This window comes from Fusarium pseudograminearum, chromosome 1, assembly GCF_000303195.2.
Source record: "Fusarium pseudograminearum CS3096 chromosome 1, whole genome shotgun sequence".
Taxonomy (NCBI): Eukaryota; Fungi; Ascomycota; class Sordariomycetes; order Hypocreales; family Nectriaceae; genus Fusarium; species Fusarium pseudograminearum.
Window position 1 is genome coordinate 5169598 of NC_031951.1, and position 22412 is coordinate 5192009.

General features: G+C 48.7%; 7 protein-coding genes across 7 annotated transcripts; 4 read left to right on the plus strand and 3 right to left on the minus strand.

Moving 5' to 3' along the window:
• Window positions 1–370: 370 nt before the first annotated feature.
• Window positions 371–6634, plus strand: FPSE_10991 (uncharacterized protein; the record flags this gene model as incomplete). The annotated part of the gene is made up of 1 exon (XM_009264108.1): window positions 371–6634. The coding sequence occupies one exon, from the start codon at window positions 371–373 to the stop codon at window positions 6632–6634; it is 6264 nt and encodes a 2087-aa protein (XP_009262383.1).
• A 206-nt stretch (window positions 6635–6840) lies between these two features.
• FPSE_10990 (uncharacterized protein) lies at window positions 6841–8259 on the minus strand (the record flags this gene model as incomplete). Its single annotated transcript, XM_009264107.1, has 1 exon — window positions 6841–8259. The coding sequence occupies one exon, from the start codon at window positions 8257–8259 to the stop codon at window positions 6841–6843; it is 1419 nt and encodes a 472-aa protein (XP_009262382.1).
• Window positions 8260–9908: 1649 nt separating this feature from the next.
• FPSE_10989 (uncharacterized protein) lies at window positions 9909–11177 on the plus strand (the record flags this gene model as incomplete). Its single annotated transcript, XM_009264106.1, has 4 exons — window positions 9909–10069; window positions 10120–10683; window positions 10737–11082; window positions 11139–11177. The coding sequence occupies 4 exons, from the start codon at window positions 9909–9911 to the stop codon at window positions 11175–11177; spliced, it is 1110 nt and encodes a 369-aa protein (XP_009262381.1).
• A 1935-nt stretch (window positions 11178–13112) lies between these two features.
• On the minus strand, window positions 13113–13436 carry FPSE_10988 (uncharacterized protein; the record flags this gene model as incomplete). Its single annotated transcript, XM_009264105.1, has 1 exon — window positions 13113–13436. The coding sequence occupies one exon, from the start codon at window positions 13434–13436 to the stop codon at window positions 13113–13115; it is 324 nt and encodes a 107-aa protein (XP_009262380.1).
• A 625-nt stretch (window positions 13437–14061) lies between these two features.
• FPSE_10987 (uncharacterized protein) lies at window positions 14062–16345 on the plus strand (the record flags this gene model as incomplete). Its single annotated transcript, XM_009264104.1, has 2 exons — window positions 14062–14108; window positions 14167–16345. The coding sequence occupies 2 exons, from the start codon at window positions 14062–14064 to the stop codon at window positions 16343–16345; spliced, it is 2226 nt and encodes a 741-aa protein (XP_009262379.1).
• A 1213-nt stretch (window positions 16346–17558) lies between these two features.
• On the plus strand, window positions 17559–19105 carry FPSE_10986 (uncharacterized protein; the record flags this gene model as incomplete). Its single annotated transcript, XM_009264103.1, has 4 exons — window positions 17559–17791; window positions 17843–18060; window positions 18108–18335; window positions 18384–19105. The coding sequence occupies 4 exons, from the start codon at window positions 17559–17561 to the stop codon at window positions 19103–19105; spliced, it is 1401 nt and encodes a 466-aa protein (XP_009262378.1).
• Window positions 19106–19475: 370 nt separating this feature from the next.
• Window positions 19476–21252, minus strand: FPSE_10985 (uncharacterized protein; the record flags this gene model as incomplete). Its single annotated transcript, XM_009264102.1, has 2 exons — window positions 19476–20732; window positions 20788–21252. 2 exons carry the CDS (start codon window positions 21250–21252, stop codon window positions 19476–19478), a joined length of 1722 nt encoding a protein of 573 aa, XP_009262377.1.
• Between the last annotated feature and the right edge of the window lie 1160 nt (window positions 21253–22412).

The following is a 22412-nucleotide window of genomic DNA, read 5'->3' on the forward strand; positions in this document are numbered from 1 at the left end:
TTTGTTTCTCACCTATAGACAAGGCTGTCTTTAATATCATTCTCATTATTTACCAAGGCACTTTCCGTTCGACATAATCGGTTTGATGCTAGGATAGGTACCCCTTGAAAAACCACATGAGTTTTACTGCCTACAGCCTACCTGTCTGGGTACCTATAGACAGGTAAGCACTAGTTGACGTACGGACTATGATGTTGCAGCCTACCGCCTCAGTCAATGCGACTCCTCCTTGGGCTCATGACACGTATGGTGCCCATCATTTATTGCTATTGGATTTTAGTTTCAACAATTTCACGGTAAACACCTAGATCTCGGATACACTACTACGTTCGCAAATAGACCTCTGGTTTCTCACCCTGGGCTCTCCAGTATGTCCGACAAACAACCTTATCGTCCTGCATCACCAGAGGGCAGTGATACTGTGGTTATAGGAACAGAAGATACAAGCAACTACAATCAGGGGCATGTCTTACCCGAATCCGACGACACTATCGCCAGCATTCGAGAATGGTTGTGCCCCACAGAGTATGACCACGAGGGCAGTGAGTATCGCAAACATTTGGCCTTTCATCTCGAGGGTACCGGTGAATGGCTGCACCGATCAGAAAACTATCAGCAGTGGCACAAAACACCAGAAAATGGCCTCTTGTGGATCAAAGGTGTGCCAGGCTCTGGAAAGTCTGTTGTGGCAGCCAGCTTGATTCACAAGCTCTCACAAGAACAAGTACCTGTGCTTTATTTCTTCTTCCGGCAGATCATCGATGCCAGTCATCGACCAGTGAATCTTCTCAGGGACTGGCTTGATCAGATCATTCTGTTTTCTCCTCCGTTGCAGTCTACTTTGAAGAATTACGTCGATAATTCTCGCTCTCTTGACAGTGTCTCGATCAATGAACTATGGAAACATCTCAAAGTAGCTCTGTCGTCTATCCCCCGCGTCTATTGCGTTGCAGATGCTCTCGATGAAATGGATGACGAAAACAACGACTTCATCGCCCAATTGGCCGAGCTTGGCCATATGAAGCCATCATCTATCAAGGTCGTTTTGACTAGTCGGCCTACTGCTAGTGTGGAGGCTGCCATGAGAGTTATCAAGTCCCTGAATATTCGCATGGAGGAAAAACTTGTGGACGTTGATATCGCCGCTTATGTTCTATACTGTCTGGCCAACAGCTCAATAGACGAGGGTGATCAGCAACTCGTCAAAGAAGCTGTACCAGGTCGAGCAAATGGATTATTTCTCTATGCCAAGCTGGCCATGAACGCGTTTCTAGAGCTTGGAGCAAATGTTCGGGAGACAATTCACAACCTTCCTCTCGATCTGGATACCATGTATATCGGCCTCTTGCAAGAACATGCTCGGAGGTCTGGGATCTCTGAGAAGACACAGGTCATGATACTGCAGTGGGTGACATATGCCACTCGTCCACTTCGGCTACTGGAACTTGCAGATATGCTTGGGACAGCCATCGCGGATAGAGTGTCTCGTACCCTGAAAGAGGACAAGGGCCTTGTGCGAGCTGCATGTGGCCCCTTGCTTGAAACCCTACCGGACGAAACCGTCAGCGTCGTTCATCATTCATTAACGGAATTTCTGATTGGCACGCATAGGACGGAAAGGCCTGGAGGCTATCCCATACTGGACTCATCAGCAACTCACTGTGATCTTGCAATTGTTTGTCTCGATTACATTTGCTCCGGCTGGCTCCGCGATCAAGACATTCGTATGTACTCTCTTAGATCAGATCACCGTCGCATTACCTTGAACTTCCCATTCGCAGCCTATGCAATCTCAAACTGGAATATACACGCAAGGAGATCCAAGTGGACAGTATCGTATGCCGATATACTGTCTCAAAGGATTGATCGCTTCATGGACGACAAAAAGACAAGAGATAACTGGGCAAAAATATGCTTGCAAAATGGATTTTATAGAAGGGGTGGAGATAGCCATGTCAAGTCGTTATCCGATCTTCACATAGCGGCACTGTGTGGTCTTGCGCCAACTATCAAATCTCATATTGATTGCCGGGGTTTGAGGGACCAGGCATTGGATATACCAGATGCTCAGAAGAGAACCCCTCTGTGGTGGGCTGCATCAGGCGGCCACACTGATGTAGTTGAAATACTTTTGCAGCATGGAGCTTCACACACCATTGCTGACATTTCTTCGGGCTTTCGTCCAGTCCATGCGGCTGTGATGAAAAACAAACATCAAGTAGTTCGCCTTCTCATGGAAAAAGAGGCAGTGATTACGCTGCAGAAGCCACCTGTGGGTGCATCTGGTGAGGTTCCTAAACTGGGATTGACAATTTTGGAGTTTGCATCCGCCCAAGGACACCTCCAGAGCTTAGAGGCTGTGCTTCCCTTCTATAATGCCATCGATAAGAAGCGTGCTCTTTTCGAGGCGATAGACGCGGAAAGGTTACATGTCACTAAATTACTTGCTTGTGAACCTGATGTTGACGTGAACGAAATATTTGAGGGCAAGACAGCATTGTTTCTTGCTGCGAGCCGTTGCAGCTTTGAGGTCATGGAGACATTGATCGAAGCTGGAGCAGATGCTTCCATCAAGTGCAGAAGAAAAACAGGAGCCGATCCCGACGACAAAAAAGTTTTGTCAACGGCCTTGATCGAATTCTTTCGCAATCGGCGTCTTTTGACTAGGAGATCCGCAGGTCGTCTTCTTGGGTTGCAGTTGGAACCATCCGTCTTCAAGCACATGTTGAATCTCTTGGTAAATGCAGGTGCTGATTTGAATGAGAAGGATTCGATGGGAAGGTCTGCCATACATTCAACAGAATCTTGTGATGCACTCGAGTGTCTGGTTGACGCTGGTGCCGATCCGACTGCAAGATCAAGAGACGGAAGGACGGTGCTTCATTGTCTACCAGTAGACACCAATGAAGGATATCTCAAATTTCTGATTGAAAGCCAGAACGGAAGTGTCAATGAGAGGGAGCACCACAACGGGCAAACTCCTCTATTGTCGGCACTTCAATCGCATTCGGCTCTTGCCATGCTAATCTTGCAACACGGCTCGGACTGTGCAATGGCTGACTTCGAAGGCAATGGGCCTCTCCATTACGCCCTTTTTTTCTGCAAGGGCAGGGGTCATCCGAAACCCTCATATGGGCCTGAAGATGACGGAAACTTACTGAAATTGATGAAGGCACTTTTAGAGGCTGGTGCCGATCCAAGACTGGCAAATTCCAATGGAGAGACACCTCTTCACGTCCTTGCTGCCCATTATCTTGATGGTCATATTTTTGACACTCAAGATCTAGAATATATAAAAGAGACGATCAGACTCTTGCTTCATCATGGAGCCGACATTGACGCCAGAGACACCAAGGGCCGTACGCCTTTGTTCAGGCTCGCAGGAAGGAACTTCAGTCACACTAACGAGGTTAAACCTCTTTTCGAGAGCTTCGTCGATGAGTCTGCTGATCTAAATGTCCGCGACAATGAAGGCCGGTCACTTCTTCACGAAGCAGTCTATAACATCACATTAGGGGGTAACATGAACGGTACCCTGGCCTTACCATACCAGTATCTAATTAATGCTGGAGTATCACCATTGGTCGCGGACTTTAAAGGCAACACTTTATGTCACGAACTCATCCTCGCACCGAATTGCCCAACACTAAAGGGTTCCGAAGAGTTTTTCTTCCCAATTTTTCAGGAAGCCGGCGTGGGAACAGACAAGCCCAACTTCTCTGGGACGACTCCATTACATCTTGGTTGCCAAATGCGCACAGATGGTGCCTATAGTATCAACATCAAGACACAAGACTGTTTCAAGTGGTTATTGAAGCACTCATCGGATCCAAATATATCGGACAAACAAGGATTGACAGCAATTCATTTTGCTGCTTCGACAGATACTTACGCGGTTGATCGATTGTTGCGTGCAGGGGCGGATCCTTTTGCTGCAACAGATCAGGGAATGAATGTTCTTCATATCGCGTCAAGGTGTAGAAGAAGCAATAATCTTGGACTTTTAATTCAGAGGATGAAAGCTCTAAGTTCAGACGCTTTGAACATTGTTTTGAACCAGAAGGACATATGCCAATACACCCCTTTACATTATGCTTGCCGTTCTGGAGTCATGGAGTCTGTCAGGTTCTTGCTGGAAGCTGGGGCTGATGTCAACCCGACCTTTGACGCGTCACAGGGGACATACTTGGACGAGCCTTGGTTTCCTCCTATACTCCAATGCGTGTTTCTCAAATCTGAAAATTCTCTTTGGAAACGAGGACCACTAGACGGGGGGGCCAGTAGCGACGAGATGGATAGGTCCAAGGGCCATAATCTGATCGCTGGTGGCTACACCGTTGAAGACACCACAAGGCACTTTGATAAGTTCTCCTCAGAGCCTCAGATTAAAGATTATGGCACAGAATTTGAAGTATTAGGGTACGATGATATTCTCAATGCTTTACTTGCCGCAGGGGCTGACCTGAGCCAAATCGGGCATGACTCTACCCCAGCTCTTTACCGCGCTATGATGTTCGCGGCGGATCAACAGGACGACTACGTTATATATCTCCTCTGGGACATTTCAGAGAAAGCTAAAATGGATGAGCTTCCTGCAACTATCGATTTTGCTATCACATTGGCGAGGGCTCGCCATCGCGCCGAAACAACAGTATTGAGTGATGCTTTCCTTCCAAGAGCAAAAGAAACCACTTGGGAGACGGTAGCACGACTGATCTCGGGCCATCAGTTCTCTCTGATCACAGACTTGTACAAAGCTGGGGCCAAATTCACCACTACCTCTGTCGAAGGAGTGTCTATTTTGCATAAGTTTGTTCAGTACGGGCTGCATCAACTGATTGATCATTGCTATTATCCGCAGGAAGTAGCGATGCCAGAAAATGGCCAACAGGCCCCAGAAAGAAACCAGGATGGTCCCGAATCTCTACTCATGGTAGCGTGCAGACGATCTACTTCCAACATGGAGGTGATACGTATCCTTGTGGAGAAGAAGGGAGTCAATATCAAAGCGCAAGGACCAAATGGCATCACAGCTCTTCATATTCTTGCTGTAGGCAAATACTGGTGGCAACACGCTCTAGCTATTCCGTACTTGGTTTCTAAGGGGGCGGATCTAGAAGCTCGAAATACCGATGGTTGTACGCCACTTCTTTACTCTTCCACACAATGGGGTGCTTTTCGGGCTGCCGCGATGAAGACTCTGATTGACTATGGTGCCGATGTCAACGTTCTGTGCAACAGGGGACTCGGCTGTCTGAACCATGCAACACAAAACGAAGGGCTTGTTCGGCTCCTGGTAAGACATGGAGCAGAGGTTCTTCCAATGACAATCATGAATGCAATCCAACAAGGAAATGTTGACACCTTGAGAATTCTCTTATCTGGTAATGGACAACCAGGGTTGGCTGCACTTTGGAAGCTGAAGCTTGACGATGCAAAACACATGGATCTGGACGCAAACCCACTACAAGCCCAGCTGATTCGCCAAGGTCATCCATTGTTTACTGCAAGTACTGAAGGTGCGGCGTTCATGCCCTCAGTTTCCGACACGCTATCAAAGGTCAGACATTCGGTTAAAGGGGAGATGATGAAAGCTCTTATGGCCGTTGGATTCAGCCCATACGACACTTTTGCATTCCGCCCGGTTTACAAACGCCGTGCACCATACAGACCATCGTTGCCTATGGCTATAGCCAATCAATCATGGCAGGAGAAAGACGAAGAGTTTGGGATCATTAGCGGTCTGGGTCTCGGATCACCACGCTTGACAAACAGAGTAGTCATGCATGAAATATTCAGCAGTGACTCGGGTTACTATGAGCCCATATTGGAATTGCCGGATCTTGATCTGGAGTTTCGAGACAAGGCAGGAAGAACTCTTCTCTTAGCATCTTGTCGTAGGCGAGATTATTCAGAAAATATACCTCTGAAGTTGCTTCTTGGAAGGGGGGCAGATCCCTTTGCAGTGGACAACCAAGGCCGAAACGTTGTACATCTCATCTTAGGATCTAGCGTCCTGGACGATGACATGTTGGAAGCTGTCAAGGATCTCGGAGACGTTCTACCACATCTTATCAACCAGTCTGATGCTAAAGGTTATCGACCGCTCCATTATGGCCTTGCAGCAGTGGCAGCTGGTGGGAGTTTACATGCTGAAGCCAGCTGGGTAGACTACATTATCACTCAGGGCGCAGATATGCTCGCCGTCGATGCACACGGGAACAACGCGTTGCACTATCTCGCCTCTATCATTTTTGGTCATTCTGGCTACAGTGGAGATAGGGCCGAGATCCTTTTCAAGAAGTTCATAAACATGGGTCTTGACATAAACGCACGCAACAGGGCTGGCCAGACACCCATCTTCTTCGTGGTTGGTGATTTAAGAGATCAACCAGTGCTCCGCGAGAAGATAAACTGGTTAGATGGTTTGGGAGTGGACTGGCAGGCGAGAGATGAGCAGAGGCGAACCATCCTACACGGGATAGCGGGGGAGCCTGCCGAATTGTTCAAAGTGGTTATGGAGAGGGGAGTCGATCCATTAGCAGAAGACATAGATGGAAGGACCAGCTTGGATCTTGCAGCGGGGCTTGAGAATTATGAAGTTTTGAAGCTTTTTGATAGAGCGGGTGAGTGAGAGAGATACTGATGCTGTATGATTTCATGAATCTTGGAGCGACTTCCTCACATCGTGTGCTTATGATATAAGTTGAATAAACTAAAACGCATCTTAATTGAAAAACGTACATGGGTATCCTTTCCTTCTCTCATCCTTTCTTAACATCCGACGTATCTTGGCGTAAGCTTTCAGATATAAAAGTACATAAAACAAAAGCCTGCGGTCTAAGTACTAGCCTTCTCTGGCGGACGTGATCCTGCATCCTCGTTTACTACTTGAGTAAAGCTAGGTGGCGCCTCATCTTCAGCTGGAGGCTGGATCCATGACTCGTTCCGTTGTACTTGGGAAGGTCCGGCAATAGTTTCACTTTCTCCTGCGGCTTCAGCATTTGGGACAGGGACCTTGACATCCGGTTCAAACCGCCCCGACCCTCGTTCGTCACTCGGGGCCAGCAACTTGACTGGTATAGCCCCGTGCTCTTTGAAAAACTCTCCAGCTATCGTCCCTCTGATTTCCCATTTCAACTTGTGCGTTTGACGGATGTTGTATGTGGTAAAACTTGGGTTGAAAGACCGAGACCCCCCGTGGCGATGAGGGAAACCGGTGCCAAAACATCCGAGACGCAAATCAAGCATGGCTCCGATATTGATGGGGGTACAGTTGTTTTCACATGGTATATATATGCCATCTTTGGCGATGGAAAGAGCATTCATGAGACAAAGGTTAATTTCTGCGTTTTTGTCCTTTGTATGGGGAGTAAATGACCCTTCGCACATGATTTCCGTAGTTGTAACAACATGGATAGCAAGGAATCCCAATTTGACCTTTTGTGGCACATCGTGAAGGACTTGGCTCGTGTCCTTTTTGTTTGGAACGATGTGTAACAGCAGAGGTAAAGGGTTGGGATTGTCGAGCTGGATAGCGGTTGGAACACCAATAAACAGGTTAAAGGCAAATACGGGAACGCTAGTTGTCTGGAGGACCTGTTTGAACTTTTGTGAGAATGAGAGCTTGACCTCATCCATACCCGGAACTAGACGATAGGTCACAATCTGGTGAATACTCCGCGCCTTTTTGAGCTCAAAATCTGCGATGGGAGGGTTCGGGTCCAGGCTCATCACCGTAATCGGAAGGGTGGCTTCAAGTGTATCGCCTTTTCCACCAAGTTGCATTGTAGCTGTCAAGAAGTACTCGACAAAAGCCTCGGTATGACCCACAGTGGGATACGCATATGTCGACGGGAGAACGTGGTCCGCCGTGCGCAAGGGCAAGAAGCTCTCGCTCTGATCTCCATTTTGCAGATGATCCGGATCGACGTATTTGGGCAGAGTGATGGCAAAAGGCCAGGCCTGCTCGTCGCCTCCAACTTCGATGTGGATGGGACCTCCAAAGATCTTTTGTCGATTTCTGGGCGGGATGAGGTTGAAACGGCCTCTGTAGGTGGAGCTGCTGTTTCCCCTGCTGACTACCATCTTGGTCTTGGACCTGCCCGACACTGAAATGAAGATTGAAGCATTTGCGCTGACTACGTGATTCCTCCTATAGACAGTTCCGATGATTGTGTCGCCTGGGGAGTATGAAGGTTGATTCCCTTCGAGGCGGATGCCTAGCAATGAGGTGCATAAAGCACCAGTCCGAGGCATAGTATTGAGTATTAGAATGATGAGGACTGTGGATCGTAGGAGATGAGACGATGGAGGTATATACGAGTATTAGTATTATCGTATGTCCTGCGCGATGGTGAATAGATCTACATCTTGTGGTTCATTGTCCCAGTGAAGGAAGTGGCTTAGTTCTTGGCGTTTGGCTGTGCCGTTGGTTATTGAGGCTAAGCTAAGAATGTCGTTATTAGGTATGTTCCTGGCCTAATGTGAGTGATTCATTTCAACCTTGGTACCTGCAATGTTCATAACAGATGACATACATATTTTATTGGCAACTTCTTTGTCAACTGGCTCCAATCTTGAAACCTCGGAAAGGCTATGTTCTTGTTTTCTAGGATTCAGCAGGACTAATCTCATGATATGTTGGACCCTCCAGTGAGTTGGTGTCTCTCGGCTGTAGGTATTCCTAGGTATTTAGACATAACCATCGCACTTTAATTGAATAGGCAACAGAGTCTTAAGAATGTCATGACTTGCAATACTGTTTGCGAGTCCCAGACTATCTAGAGTGTTTCAACCACAGCCGCTCTACGACGTTTGGTCAATCATGCTTGGTCGATGAGATACATAGGTAGGTTGGTGAGAGAGCTTATCAGCGATAAGATAAGAAGCCGCAGGGTAATGCAAGGTCCATGGATGCTTGGCCAACCAGCATGACGGGGTTTAGGTAGTGGCTTTAGGTGAAATCGGCGATTGATCTGAGATGTGTCTGTGAGGGTTGCACATCGCAACTGACATACTGAAGTGGCTGCCAGGCACAATTTGCAATTAGAAATTCATACGAAGTATTGAAAAGTTGAAACACTATTTCCGAGTCAAAAATGATTGAATGATTCAGCTGGAAAAAACGATCATCAAAATATGACGTCGAACTAGAAGAAAACGCTAGCATCGTGAATTAGTTAACCTCCGACACCGAGTCAAGGCCTGAAAAGTCATGCTTATCCAGGAGTATCCATTGGTCGGGCCGGTAATAAAATAAACAAGCAGAGCACGCAACCAAGGGGAAAGGAAAAACCTGCCTTGTCTTAGCATCCAGCCAATGCCAGGGACACGTTGGCGAAGAGCGGTTAGTGAATGGTGGGTCTGTCCGAGGAATTCTCGGGCAGTAAGATCTGGCATTTTGAGAACAATTGAAGGACTAAATAAAAAGTTGCTGATGTTTGAGATTCTTCAAGGGTTGCCGTAGACTGAGTGATATCAGCGAGTTATCATGTATTGATACTGAACCTCATCCGCTAACCAGTTAGGATCTCTGCAAAATATTCAGCGGCCTTTTCTCGAAAGATAACGTCACAGCCCAGCTTCTTGCTTGAGGCTAACAGGGGAGATCCCCCCAAATTTGTCCTGTTTACCCCGGGTCCTGTCCAACAGTGGGGAAGCTTCAGTGGGTGTTGACCACTGTAAAACCAGATATACCACTGTAATACCCCCTTGGTCCGGGTCCGTGCGGTCGCCGGCGCCGATTATCCGAGTCTTCCCGAGCTGGCAGCACCGGCACCAGAGAAAAAAAAAAGACCTCAAACCTCAAACACCAAAAAGGTTTTCCCCCCCTTCTTCCTTTCTCTCTTCACTCCACCAAACAATCTCCCCTCAGTCCTTTGTCGTCTGAATAACCATCCTTCAAAATGGCTGCCTCTACCGGATCCACCAAGGTCGACGCCGTCGTCCAGAACATCAAGGCTGAGACCCCCGAGAAGAAGTCTGGCCTCGCCCTCTACTCTCGATTCGCCCTTGCCGGTGCTGTCTGCTGTTCCGTCACCCACGGTGGTCTCACCCCCGTCGATGTGTATGTTCCAATCGCCCATGCGCTGAGTCTTTTGTCGTCAATTGCTTCAGAGGTGCTGGTCTGGTGCGCCGGGCGTGCGAGACTCAATTGCCTCGCAACGACCACTCTACCGCGCAGCAAACCATGAAGCAACAACCGACGAAGCACACGCGTACTGCATTGACCGAAAAACAAGCAACTAACAACATCTACAGCGTCAAGACCCGTATCCAGCTCGACCCCGCTACCTACAACCGCGGTCTCATCGGTGGTTTCCGCCAGGTCGTCAAGAATGAGGGTGCTGGTGCTCTCCTCACTGGTGTCGGCCCTACCTTTGCCGGTTACTTCCTCCAGGGTGCTCTGAAGTTCGGTGGTTACGAGTTCTTCAAGCAGCAGTGGATTGACGCTCTCGGTTACGAGACCGCCTCCAAGAACCGAACTGCTGTCTACCTGGCCTCTTCCGCCACCGCTGAGTTCTTCGCCGATATCGCCCTCTGCCCTCTTGAGGCCACCCGTATCCGTCTCGTCTCTGAGCCCACCTACGCCAGCGGTCTCGTCTCTGGCTTCGGCAAGATTGTCAAGAACGAGGGTTTCGGTGCTCTCTACGCCGGTTTCGGTCCCATCCTCTTCAAGCAGTGAGTTTCACCGCTGGTTAATTACACTTTCCACAAACTGACATGTGCTCCAGGATTCCTTACACCATGGCCAAGTTCGTCGTCTTCGAGAAGGTCTCTGAGTCTGTCTTCCGCACTTTCCCCAAGAAGGATCTCTCCGACGGTATGCAGACTGTTGCCAACCTTGGCTCTGGTCTGATTGCCGGTTTCGCCGCCGCCATTGTTTCTCAGCCCGCCGACACCATGCTCTCCAAGATCAACAAGACCCAGGGTCTTCCCGGTGAGGGAACCGTCTCTCGTCTCGTGAAGATCGGTAAGGAGCTCGGTATCCGTGGATCTTACTCTGGTATCGGTGCCCGTCTCTTCATGGTCGGTACTCTCACTGCAGGCCAATTTGCAATCTATGGAGATCTCAAGAAAGTAGGAACCCCCTGACGTCCTCTCCTTAAAATTCTGATGCTTACGATATGTTTTAGGCCATGGGCGCCACCGGTGGTGTTGAGATCGCTGCTTAAACGACTTGAATTACAGTTCGGATAATTGTGGGGAAAAGGTTAGTCATCAATAACCTTAAATCTATATCGGGGACATCCGACTAACCTGCTCCTGCCAGTTACTAGGTGCAAAGGATGAAGGGGTAAATAGCCACTTCCAAGCTCTTGATTGCACTTTTCGAGCCATTTTTGTAAAACACCATGATAGATTAATGTTCAACTCAAGGCGCAGGGGTGCCATTCACGATTTCTTTCCCCCTTCACTCTCACCGATTCAGTGTCCGAAAATATGAATTGTATTTGTACTGCTGCTACTTGGGCCTTGCACGATTTTGTTCTCATTTGCTATCTGCTTCTGAGAAGTAAGACGTGGAAGCATCTTGTGATGTGATGATGAATAGTGTCGACTTACAACAGTATCAACAGTGACCAGTACTGGTATTAAAACCAATTGAAGATTACTACTCACGTCGTGGTGCTCCTCCCTATGTTCGCGCAGCGAATGTCAGTGATAATATGCGATGCAATTCACCAATTGATGCTTTTAACCCAGCGGACCCCATTGGAACCCGCGTCCTGCCGCTTTTCGAGGACCAACTGAAAGCTCTCCACAAATGGCCAGTCAGGGCCAGAGTTGGGTTCAATCAGTGGATGAGAGTAGCCTGTTTCCTCCCAGGAGACATTGTAAATGGGGTGTTGGTCGCATCACAGGCAGAGGGGTTCATGCTAACAATGGCATGAAGAGTAAGCTTGAGCTTAGACATAACGACCAAGAAGCATATACAGCCTGCATGATCAAGCGGTTCGGCATTACCCACCTTATTGATTAGTTTGGCCTCTGGACAGGAACCCCTGATGGCGTTTACACTTGCAGGCTCTGTGGCAGAGATCCAAACAACGCGCATCCCGAATATGCGCACACACATACATGCTCTAAAAGGGGCGTCCAAAGAGCTCTCGAGCTTCGAGAAGAGTCTTCTCCCCTCAACTGACTTTACGACTATCAATTCTGTGGACATGGCGACCAATTCCAGCAGTTCCTCCCATGCAACAAGACCTTCAACAGCATGAAGGAAGAAGGCGAGCGTATGAGATCTCATGTGAGCGCAACGAAGAAAAAGAACAGTACGGACCAATGGGTAGTGTCTTGCGTCTTCCGGGGATGTGCAAAGCACTCTGAAGGTGACCGTCCCAAGCACGATAGGCTAGAGTTCCAAGACGAAGACGAGGACAAAGACGAATAGCTCCCGTCTATGTCCGTTTTGCATGAATTATGAAAGCCTGCCTGCGCATTAACGCATTGCCACCTATGATACACTCTCAGATCTGTAGCATTATATCCATGGGGCACATATGAAGACAGATTCTCAATAATACACTGCTATCAGATAGAGGCTACCAATTACCTCTAGTCAGTCGTTGTCCAGTCCGAGCTGTGTTGTAACATTGGCATGGTTAGTGGGTAGCAGATATGTTGGCGTTTCTATTTAGACTAGAGCTTTATGTTATTTATCTTTATACCCTAAAGTTTAGGCAAGAGGAGCTGAATGCCAAAGAACAATACCAAGAGAATGAAAGGATATCCTAATACAATTCCTAGTCTTGCATGTTCTAGAGTCGGGCGCATTGCCAATTCTCCCGTATCCATCTAGTCAGGGGATGAGCGAGACAAGATTCTTCTCGTACCTAGGTAGTCTAGGTAGTTGAATGACCTACTTTTATTCTCTTCCCATTCGCAACACAGTACCAAACCATGATCCAGACCCTTACAACATAAAGATACGATTTATGCCTGCCTTATAGAGAAGTTAATCACTGAGAAGTGATATTTTCCCTCTAGATTTCCCTCTCCTAGCAACCGGTCAAGCAACTTACTTTACAGCTCTCAGTGGAGCGTTCAGAGTCAGGGCGAAGCCAAATTCCAATTCGCTCCAGAGAAAACAGAAGCAACCCCCCCTAAGATAAAAAGCCCAAAAACCACAACGGGGACCAGGGGAAGTCGTATTCATGGCCGAGACGGCCGAGAAGGCGGCGGCAATGGATGGGAGGAAACGAGGGTGCTCCGGCGACTGAAGCAGGACTGGCCTCTACTGAGGAGGATGATGTTAAACCAGGCCATGGGCCCGGCTTAACATCCTCCCCCTTGATGGGGGAGTTTTTCTCAGCAAAGTCCAGCTCTGCGACAGTCGCCGTCCCTCCTGGAAGGATGTCCGGCTGGAGGGCCAGGAACACCTCCAAGAGGGCAAGCAGGTTGCCAATGTTTGGCTTCTTGGAAGGCATGGTGGTGGCCTGCATCTAAGACCAATAATCACTTACTTAGACCTGGAATAAGGAACATAGGTATATCGCGCCTCTGATACTTAGTATTCCTCAGGGTATTAGAAAAATTGGTCGCTGAGAACATAGGAGACGAAATCAGTAGGTCATTTTATGCTACTAGAGCTATAGCCTTTAGGCTATTTTATTTTTGTATCCTAAGACTTAGGTGGTCGACCTTTCTGCCAGTAGGTATTCTATGCCATTACTGAGACAAAGAGAGGTGACATCTCGAGTAGCCTGGGCTCAAGATTTGTGATGTCGACAATGGTACTTATCCCCAAGGGGCGCATCTGGCAGTCGCTATAATGTGTCTATCAAACAAGCAGGATGCAAGGAAGGCGCCGTATCACGTTAACATATCATTGTCACACTCAGAAAATATGTTCCAATAATATTTAATTTTATTCAAAGGTTGATGCTTTTGGACGATGTCTAAGTTATACAGAATGCGGATCAATTCCGCGTGTGGATCTTTTTATCTTATCAGCTCAGAAAATCTCCCAAATTTTCTCTTTTTCCTAGACAAAGTTCAAAGGGACCAACCATCCCCACCCTCCAGCTTGAACAGCACATCAACAAAGTCGCAATGGTCAAACGAAAGGTCGCTGCGCTCGAAAAGATCGATGCGGATTTGTATGTCAATCGCGATTCTATAGTTACTTTTTATACAATAGAAGCTAACACTTTACAGCGCCGCTTTACAGCAGAAAATCCGCCGCGATCCCAGATCTTACAAGGAAGAGTTCTTGAAGCAATTGGAACAATATGAGGCCCAGCGCGAGATCTTCCTCGTCTCTCCCTCCACCGCAAGCGCCGATTCCGTCGAGTCTTTCCACAACATTATCGATCTAATTGCTCACGTCGCCGATTGCTACAAGGAAGAGACCGCAACCTTCCCCGATGATCTCAAGGAAATTCTTACACAGCACCATGTCGTTCTACACCCTGATTTGCGCGAGAAGATCGTCGGAAGTCTGGTCCTGCTCCGAAGAAAGGAAGTTATCGACTCAACGAGCGTCCTTACCACCCTCTTCCCCATCCTCGTATCATCGCCGAGCAAGACTCTGCGTGAGACTCTTTTCCAGAAAATCTTGGCCGATTTAAGAAACTCCAACAACAAGACAATCAACCACCCTCTCAACCGTACCGTCCAAACCGTTCTCTACAACCTCATTACCGCCGACCGAGATTCTCCCCGAGCTATCTGGGCCATTAAGCTCACTCGTGAGATGTGGAAGCGACAGTTCTGGACCGATGCAAAGCCCGTCGATGTCATGAAGGAGGCATGTCTTAGCAACAACGAAAAGGTCGTCGTAGGCGCTGTTCGTTTCTTCCTTGGAGGAGACAAGGAAAGAGAAGATCTCGAGGACGAGAGCAGTGATGAAGAGGTTGATCTGAGCCAGGTCAAGCATCAAATGGGCATCAACAAGAAGACCAAGAAGTCAAAGAAGGCTTACGATAAGGCTGTCGACAAGGTGAAGCGTTCCGAGCGCAAGAAGAACAAGCCTCACCCGCTCAACTTTTCAGCTCTGCACCTCCTCCACGATCCTCAGAGCTTTGCCGAAGAGCTCTTCTCAAAACATCTACAAAACACCAAGGCGAAGCTATCTCTCGATACAAAGATTCTAGTGACACAGCTGGTTACCCGACTTGTTGGTCTGCACAAGTTGACCATCGTGGCGCTCTACTCCTGGTTTATCAAGTTCCTTACTCCCAAGCAACACTCAGTCACATCATTCCTGGCTTCCTTGGCTCAGGCAGTTCACAACCTGGTGCCTCCGGATGTTCTTGAGCCTTTGATCACAAAGATTGCAAACGAGTTCGTTTCTGAAGCCTCAGCCGCCGAGGTTGCGGCTGCTGGTTTGAACTCCATTCGTGAGATTTGTGCTCGTCAACCCCTTGCCATGACCGATACGCTACTACAAGATTTGGTTCAATACCGAAAGAGTAAGGATAAGGGTGTCATGATGGCTGCCAAGGGTCTATTGTCACTGTACCGAGAGGTTGGTGCCGAGCTTTTGAAGAAACGAGACCGTGGTAAGAAGGCCACCATCGACATGAAGGCTGGTATCCAAGCTCAGCGCAAGTTCGGCGAAGAGGAAGCCGGCGGCATTGAGGGTCTGGATCTTTTGGAGAAGTGGAAGGAGGATGAAAAGAAGAAGAAGCGTCTCGCTATGGGTCTTCCTGAGGACGCTGCTACTGACGAAGAGGAGGAGGAAAACAAAGATGACGAGTGGGAGGTTGACTCTGACGATAGCAGTGACTCTGGCGAGTGGATCAACGTTTATCATTCATCCGACGAGGAGGACGACGATGATGAACCCGCACCAAAGAAGCAAAAGACAGAAGCAGATATCGCTGCGGACGAGAGAGCCAAGAAGGCCCTTGAAGAGAAGGAGGCTGAGATTGACCGCATCTCCAAGCTCGCCACAACAACCATCCTTACACCCGCTGATCTCGCCAAGCTCCAAGAACTCCGCATGTCGTCTCAAGTCGACAAGGCTCTTGGCAGCCGCCGCAAGCGCCAGAAGGAGCTTGAAGACCGCCATCGCGACGACGGTCTCACAGCTGAGCAGATTGAGGCACCCGCTCGTCTGCGCAAGTTGACCAAGGAGGAGCGCGCGGAGCTCGCCAAGGAGGGCAAGCCAGACAGAGACGAGCACAAGTCTACACAGGCGATCCGCAAGTCCAAGATGCAGGCCCAGGGCAAGAGTACAAGCAACAGAGAAAAGGCACGCAACAAGAACATCTTTATGACGATGGGCAAAGCGAAGAGCAAGCACAAGAGGAGTTTGGTCGAGACGAGAAAGGTTCTCACGAGACACGTTACCAGAAGTACTAGAGGTGGACGAAGACAGAACGGAACTTAGGGGGTTTTTGAATATAGAGAAAGAACTATTTAGAGATGGAATCACTTGTGCTAATGACACAGCGTGCACTAAAATACAAGACTTTATTTTCGCTTCTACATCTGGGTGTCCTACGTCGCTACTGGCTGACTGTCTTGTCTTGTTTACTTATCATGATACCTCCACTGCGTACTCTGTACAGATTAGTGCATTTATAGTTAACCTTTGCTATTCACTCCCGTTAATTTATATAAGAAAAACGACTATCAATATTAGTGACTGATACAGTTTATCTGAAACTTAATTCATCGGTGATCTTCGCGGTTAAATTGAAGAACATGATGAGCATGGCAGCCACTAATCTCCACTACGATGGGAGAGATAGCAACAAAATGCTACGTAGTAGTGATTGGCGTAGAAATTGCCCGAATAAGCAGGCGGATTCAATTAAGATGCATGTAATTCAAGGGGATCAAAAGCGTGCCTATCACGAGGTTGCTCTAATGCGTTTAGGTTTCATTCGCTGTTTCAATTTCCCCGCATATAAAGTAGAACGTCTTCCTCTGTTGGTTCCAGAAAGTCAAAAGGAGTCAACCTTAATTGCCGAGGTGTAGTACCGATTTACATTGCATTTGCCGTTCTTGAGCTCGTAAAGATTGATACAGACATGGATATCCTGGTTAGAGGTGAAGAAGAATCATTCAGACCAAAGGTTTCACCACTACAGCTCTGAGATAAGCTAATAAGCCATCATCAAAGTTAATCTCACTGCATATTCCTGTTACCCTCCTATTCGGCTCATCATTGCAGCGATAGTTAGCACCTGAACTAGAAAACCTGATTCATGTTCTTTGATTAGATCGTCCATCATCTAACCAAGTCAGGTTCGCTTCCCCGCAATCCCCAGGTTTCTTCTTCTCCAACCTTGAACCCCCCATGGGGTTACAGTGGAAGGATTGCATCAGGGAATATGACTTGCAAATCGTTGGCTGTTTTCGATGACGGTCAAAGTGTCACCCCTTGGCTCAGGTCTTGGGCCTTGCCTCGGGTCGGGTTTGCACCAACCGAATGGTTACTTGCCTCTGGTGAGGGGGAATGAGCTGATCAAATATAGTTTCTCTTTTCCCTTTCCTTTTGCCCTGACTTGCGTTTCTCCTCCTCGTTTCCCCTCAGCTTGTTACCCAAACTCTCACAAAAACATATGATACACTCAACATCATTATAATCCTTCATCATGGGCGTCAAACAGTTCTTTAAAGACCGCCCTCTCAAGGTCAAAGATAGTAAAGTTACCAAAGCAGCTGAGCTCACCTTGAGAGAATCCATCTGGCCCATCGCCCTCGTCACAGTCCTCTTCTTCCTTTGGGGTTTCAGTTATGGCCTTCTCGATACACTGAACAAGCATTTCCAAAAGGTCCTCGATATTGATCGTGCTCGATCTGCTGGTCTTCAAGCTGCGTATTTCGGGTATGTTTTAATCTGTTATATCTATTGCATCGATACTAATTATTGCGCCAGCGCTTACCCTCTTGCTTCGCTGGGACACGCTGCCTGGATTCTCCGTCATTACTCGTACAAGGCTGTTTTTATCTGGGGTCTCAGCTTATACGCTATCGGCGCATTGATTGCCATCCCATGTATCAAAGCCAAGTCCTTTGCTGGCTTCTGCATGTCCATTTTCATCATTGGTAACGGACTTGGTTCGCTTGAGACAGCTGCCAACCCTTTCATCACTGGTATGCTGAGCCCTCTTATATCGTGTGCAACTCCCTAACGTTTACAGTCTGTGGTCCTCCTCGATACTCGGAAATTCGCATCAACATTTCCCAGGCCTTCAACGGTGTCGGCACTGTCATCGCTCCTGTACTAGGCTCATATGTCTTCTTCAACAACCTTGACGATGAAGAGGCATTGGCCAATGTGCAGTGGGTATACCTATCCATCGCCGTCTTTGTCTTGATCTTGGCCTGTCTCTTTTACGTTTCCAAGATTCCCGAGATCACCGACGCGGGTATGTCTACACCGAGAAACTCACAAGGGTTTTGCTAACAACTCCCAGACATGGCATTCCAAGCTCAAGAGACTCACTCAAAGGCCGACGAGAAACCGTTCATCAAGCAATACAAGCTCTTCCATGCATCCTTTGCTCAGTTCTGCTACACGGGCGCACAAGTCGCCATTGCGAGTTTCTTCATCAACTATGCCGTCGAGTTGCGCCCCAACACGTCAGAATCTGTAGGCGCAAAGCTCTTTGCCGGCGCACAAGCAGCCTTCACCGTTGGTCGCTTCTTCGGAACCTTTTTGATGAAGTTCATAAAGCCCCGAAAAGTATTTCTGGTGTTCCTGGCCATGTGTATTGTCTTTATCGGCCCGCCCATCGTCCACCACGGCAATGCCGGTGTTGCGTGTCTCTACGTCGTTCTCTTCTTCGAGTCCATCTGTTTCCCGACGATTGTGGCGCTGGGTATGAGAGGCCTTGGACGGCACACAAAGCGAGGTAGTGGTTTCATCATTGCTGGTGTTGTTGGCGGTGCTTGTGTTCCTCCTCTGACTGGAGCTGTGGCCGACATGCATAGTATGGGAATCTCCATGGTCGTCCCCATGGTCTTCTTCGTGGCGGCTTTATCGTATCCCCTTGCTGTCAATTTTGTTCCGGCTTACAAGAACGTTGTTGACGTCTTTTACGAGGCGGATATTGGTATTGGCGATCGAACTCTTGACGAGGAGAAGATTCAAGGTGGACAAATCGAGGAGAAGGGCGAATTGCCAGCTGCTCGTTAGTTTGTATCATATTGATAGTCTATATAATTAGTGTCACGCTGTATAAGCGGTGTTGTCTAGTAGAACAAGGCCAAGTGAATTCACACAAGTCGAACGATGCTCTAAGTGAAGTTCTCCCCAAGCCCCTAGTACAGTCACTTTGGTGTCTAGAACAGACTTTGTATTCCTGGCATAAAGCCTTGTTCAAAGTATGTAACATTACATCTAGTTGTAAGCTCATGCATGTGACATTCTTACAATTGTGCGGAAACAGATATCACAGACTTATTGATTCAGGTAATGAAATCATCAAGTTGGTATATTATCTATCATATTTTCCCAAACGCCTTTTGTCCGTCAAACTCATCGTAAAATTTCTATCGCATAACATTTAGCTCCAGTTGGGAGCGTTGGTGATGAAAGCCATCAGAATTCCTGAGATCAGACCAGCTGTAGGAACAGTGATGAACCAACCCAGGTAGATCCAGGCCACCATGCGCCAGTTGATAGCTCGCCAGTCACCGTTGCAAAGACCGACACCGACAATAGCACCAGTGATACACTGAGTGGTGGAAACAGGGAGCTTGAGACGAGTGGCCAGGACGACAGTGATGACGGAGCCGAGCTCAATGGAGAAGCCACGGGCAGGCGACATGAGAGTGACTCGGTTACCCAAGTTGCGCATGATGTTGTATCCGTATGTCCAGAGACCAAGAACAATGCCAGCACCACCGAAAGCGAGAATCCAGACGGGAACCTCGGACTTGTTAGGGATGACACCCTCTTGCCAGATCTGGTAGATGGTGGCGTAAGGACCGATGGCGTTGGCGATATCGTTAGCGCCGTGGACGAAAGAGGCAGAGGCAGCAGTCATGATCTGGAGGAAAGTGTAGAGGAACTCGGTTCGGTTGTCAAAGTGCTCAGCGCGAGCATGAATCTCCTCGACGTCACCAGCGACAACAGACTTTTCGCCCTGAGAACCGACAATGTCCTTGTCGACACCGTGGAGGATGGCGAACTTGAAGGCCCACCACATAAAGGCACCAGTGTACCAGGGCTTGTCGGGCTTGGGGCCAACCATGGACTTGTGCGCGTGGGGGTTCTCAGGCTCGGGCTCCTCAGAGGCACTCTCGGCAGCGACCTTCTTGCCGTTGCCGGTCTCGAGATCCTCGCCAAGGGCAGCAGCGCGGGCGGCACTACGTTCGTCAAGCTCCTCGCGGGTAAGATGGCCCTCGTAGAAGTTGCGGACGACACCCTGGAAGTTGTCGGGGGTAGGGGGGACGGGGCCTCGGCGGAGGAGGAAAGGACCCTGGAGGATGTGGTAGGACTTGAGCTGCCAATCCTCCTTGATGACGATGCGGTACAGCCAAGGAACGAGGAAGATGGCCATGAGAAGACCCCAACCGGCACCAGCGGCAACGATGACACCAGGGATTTGTTCCTCAGTGAGGTTAACCTCGTATGAACCACCCTTCCAGAGAAGAAGCATGACGATGAGCGAGGCAGTGAGCCAGAAGTAGAAGGGGACGAGGATGAGACCCTTGATGGCGGGGCTCTTGCGGAGGAGGACGGCGTATTTGGTAAAGAGGAAGATGGCGGCACCAAAGATACCAGAGAGCATGGGAGCGATGATCCAAGCGAGGAAGACCTGTGAGGATAAAAGTTAGTGAGTTGATTGGGAGTAAGTGAATCTGAATACTAACCTGGACAACACCCTTCTGGATGTCAACGCTACCTTGTTCGTTGTAGCCAACCCAGGTAACACCCTTGCCACCAAGAGCACCAATACCCATACCGAGGACACCACCAAGGATAGAGTGAGTGGTGGAAACGGGGAAACCAAGACGGGTAGCCATGGTGAGGTAACTGGCAGAAGCAATGACGGCGCAAACCATACCCAACATGAGAAGAGCAGGGCTATCATCGAAAGCCGAGACATCGACAACTTGAGTTCGAATGGTGTCGGCGACTCGACCGCCAACACCAAGAGCACCAGTGAACTCCATGATACTGGCACCGATCATGGCCTGGAAGTAGCTGATGGACCGCGAGGACACGGACGAAGCCCACGAGTTGGCGACATCGTTGGCACCGATGTTCCAAGCGTCGAGGAAGGCAAAGATTGTGCCTACCGCGAAGAGGTAGTCGTATTGAGCAAAGACTGCCATTGTTGCGTTTGGATGTCTTTGTTTGCAATAATGGAGTATGCAGAAGAAGAAGGGGGAGAGTGTGTTTGTGAGAGGGATCTGAAGAGCAGAGGACAGAGAGAGAAGATGGGATAGTTATATACAATCCAGAAGCGTGGGTTAAGGCGGTACAATTGGTATGCTATCTATAAACTACTCACACGCCCCTCCGAGGGCGACCCAGAAAAGAGAGAAAAAAGAGGCATCGCCAAGACAATGAAGAAAAAGAGGTGCCGGGATGGAGCTTGACAGGGAGTTGCCACAGAGTCGTTGAACGCCAAGAGGTTGTGTCGACAGGGACTCGACCGAGTATCTAAATAGGAATCTCGGTCGACCAAAGCGTATGTAATATAGCGGACTATAGATATAGATTGTACGATAATTCATGGCAAGATTGATGTTGTTCTGCTGCTATCAAGCCGTTTGCTGTCATCTCGATGCGTTCTCGCCATGTCTCGCCTCGGCGAAAACATCGTCTACAAGCGGATCCCAGAAAACGAATTAAGCTTGTTATTGCTCCGCCTAGAAAACCCAGGTCAAGTTTAACCTTGTTTCTGTTCTCCACGGCTAGAGCCACTTGGACTAACCGTCGCAGGTCTGTAACTTGGGGGGGGCTTTGTCGATCACGTTTTCTGTTGGGCTGCTCTCAGTGGCACGGGTAGTTGATCAATTGACCGTTCGAGGATATGGAGCACACGACACTTGGAGGGAATACCAGGGGAAAGGTTAAGTGGGTGAAGCACGACACACTTCCTAGTTGAGTCACCGAATGGGAAAAATATGATCATGGCGGCGGTGCTGGGATTAGGGCTGCTGTGTGCCAAGCTGCAAGTGCAAGTCTGGCCTGCCTCGCCAAGACAAGCTGCCGACTACGAGCTTATCTGTCTTGCAGCCGAGCGAAGGGTCTGCGTTTATCTGCTTCTCTGTGACTATTCTTTTTTAGTAGAGGGCTGTTTACCGTAGAATGTTGAAGACTCATATCCTCTCTGTTTGATGATATCACGGACCAGCTCGGCTGCTCAAGACCAACACTGTAGTGAAACCTCCTCCTGTAGATCAAGTCACCAAACAGAGACACACGAGGGACCATCTCGAAGCTGAGATTCGTCAAGAACACGCGAACAATGCCCCCATTCGACCAA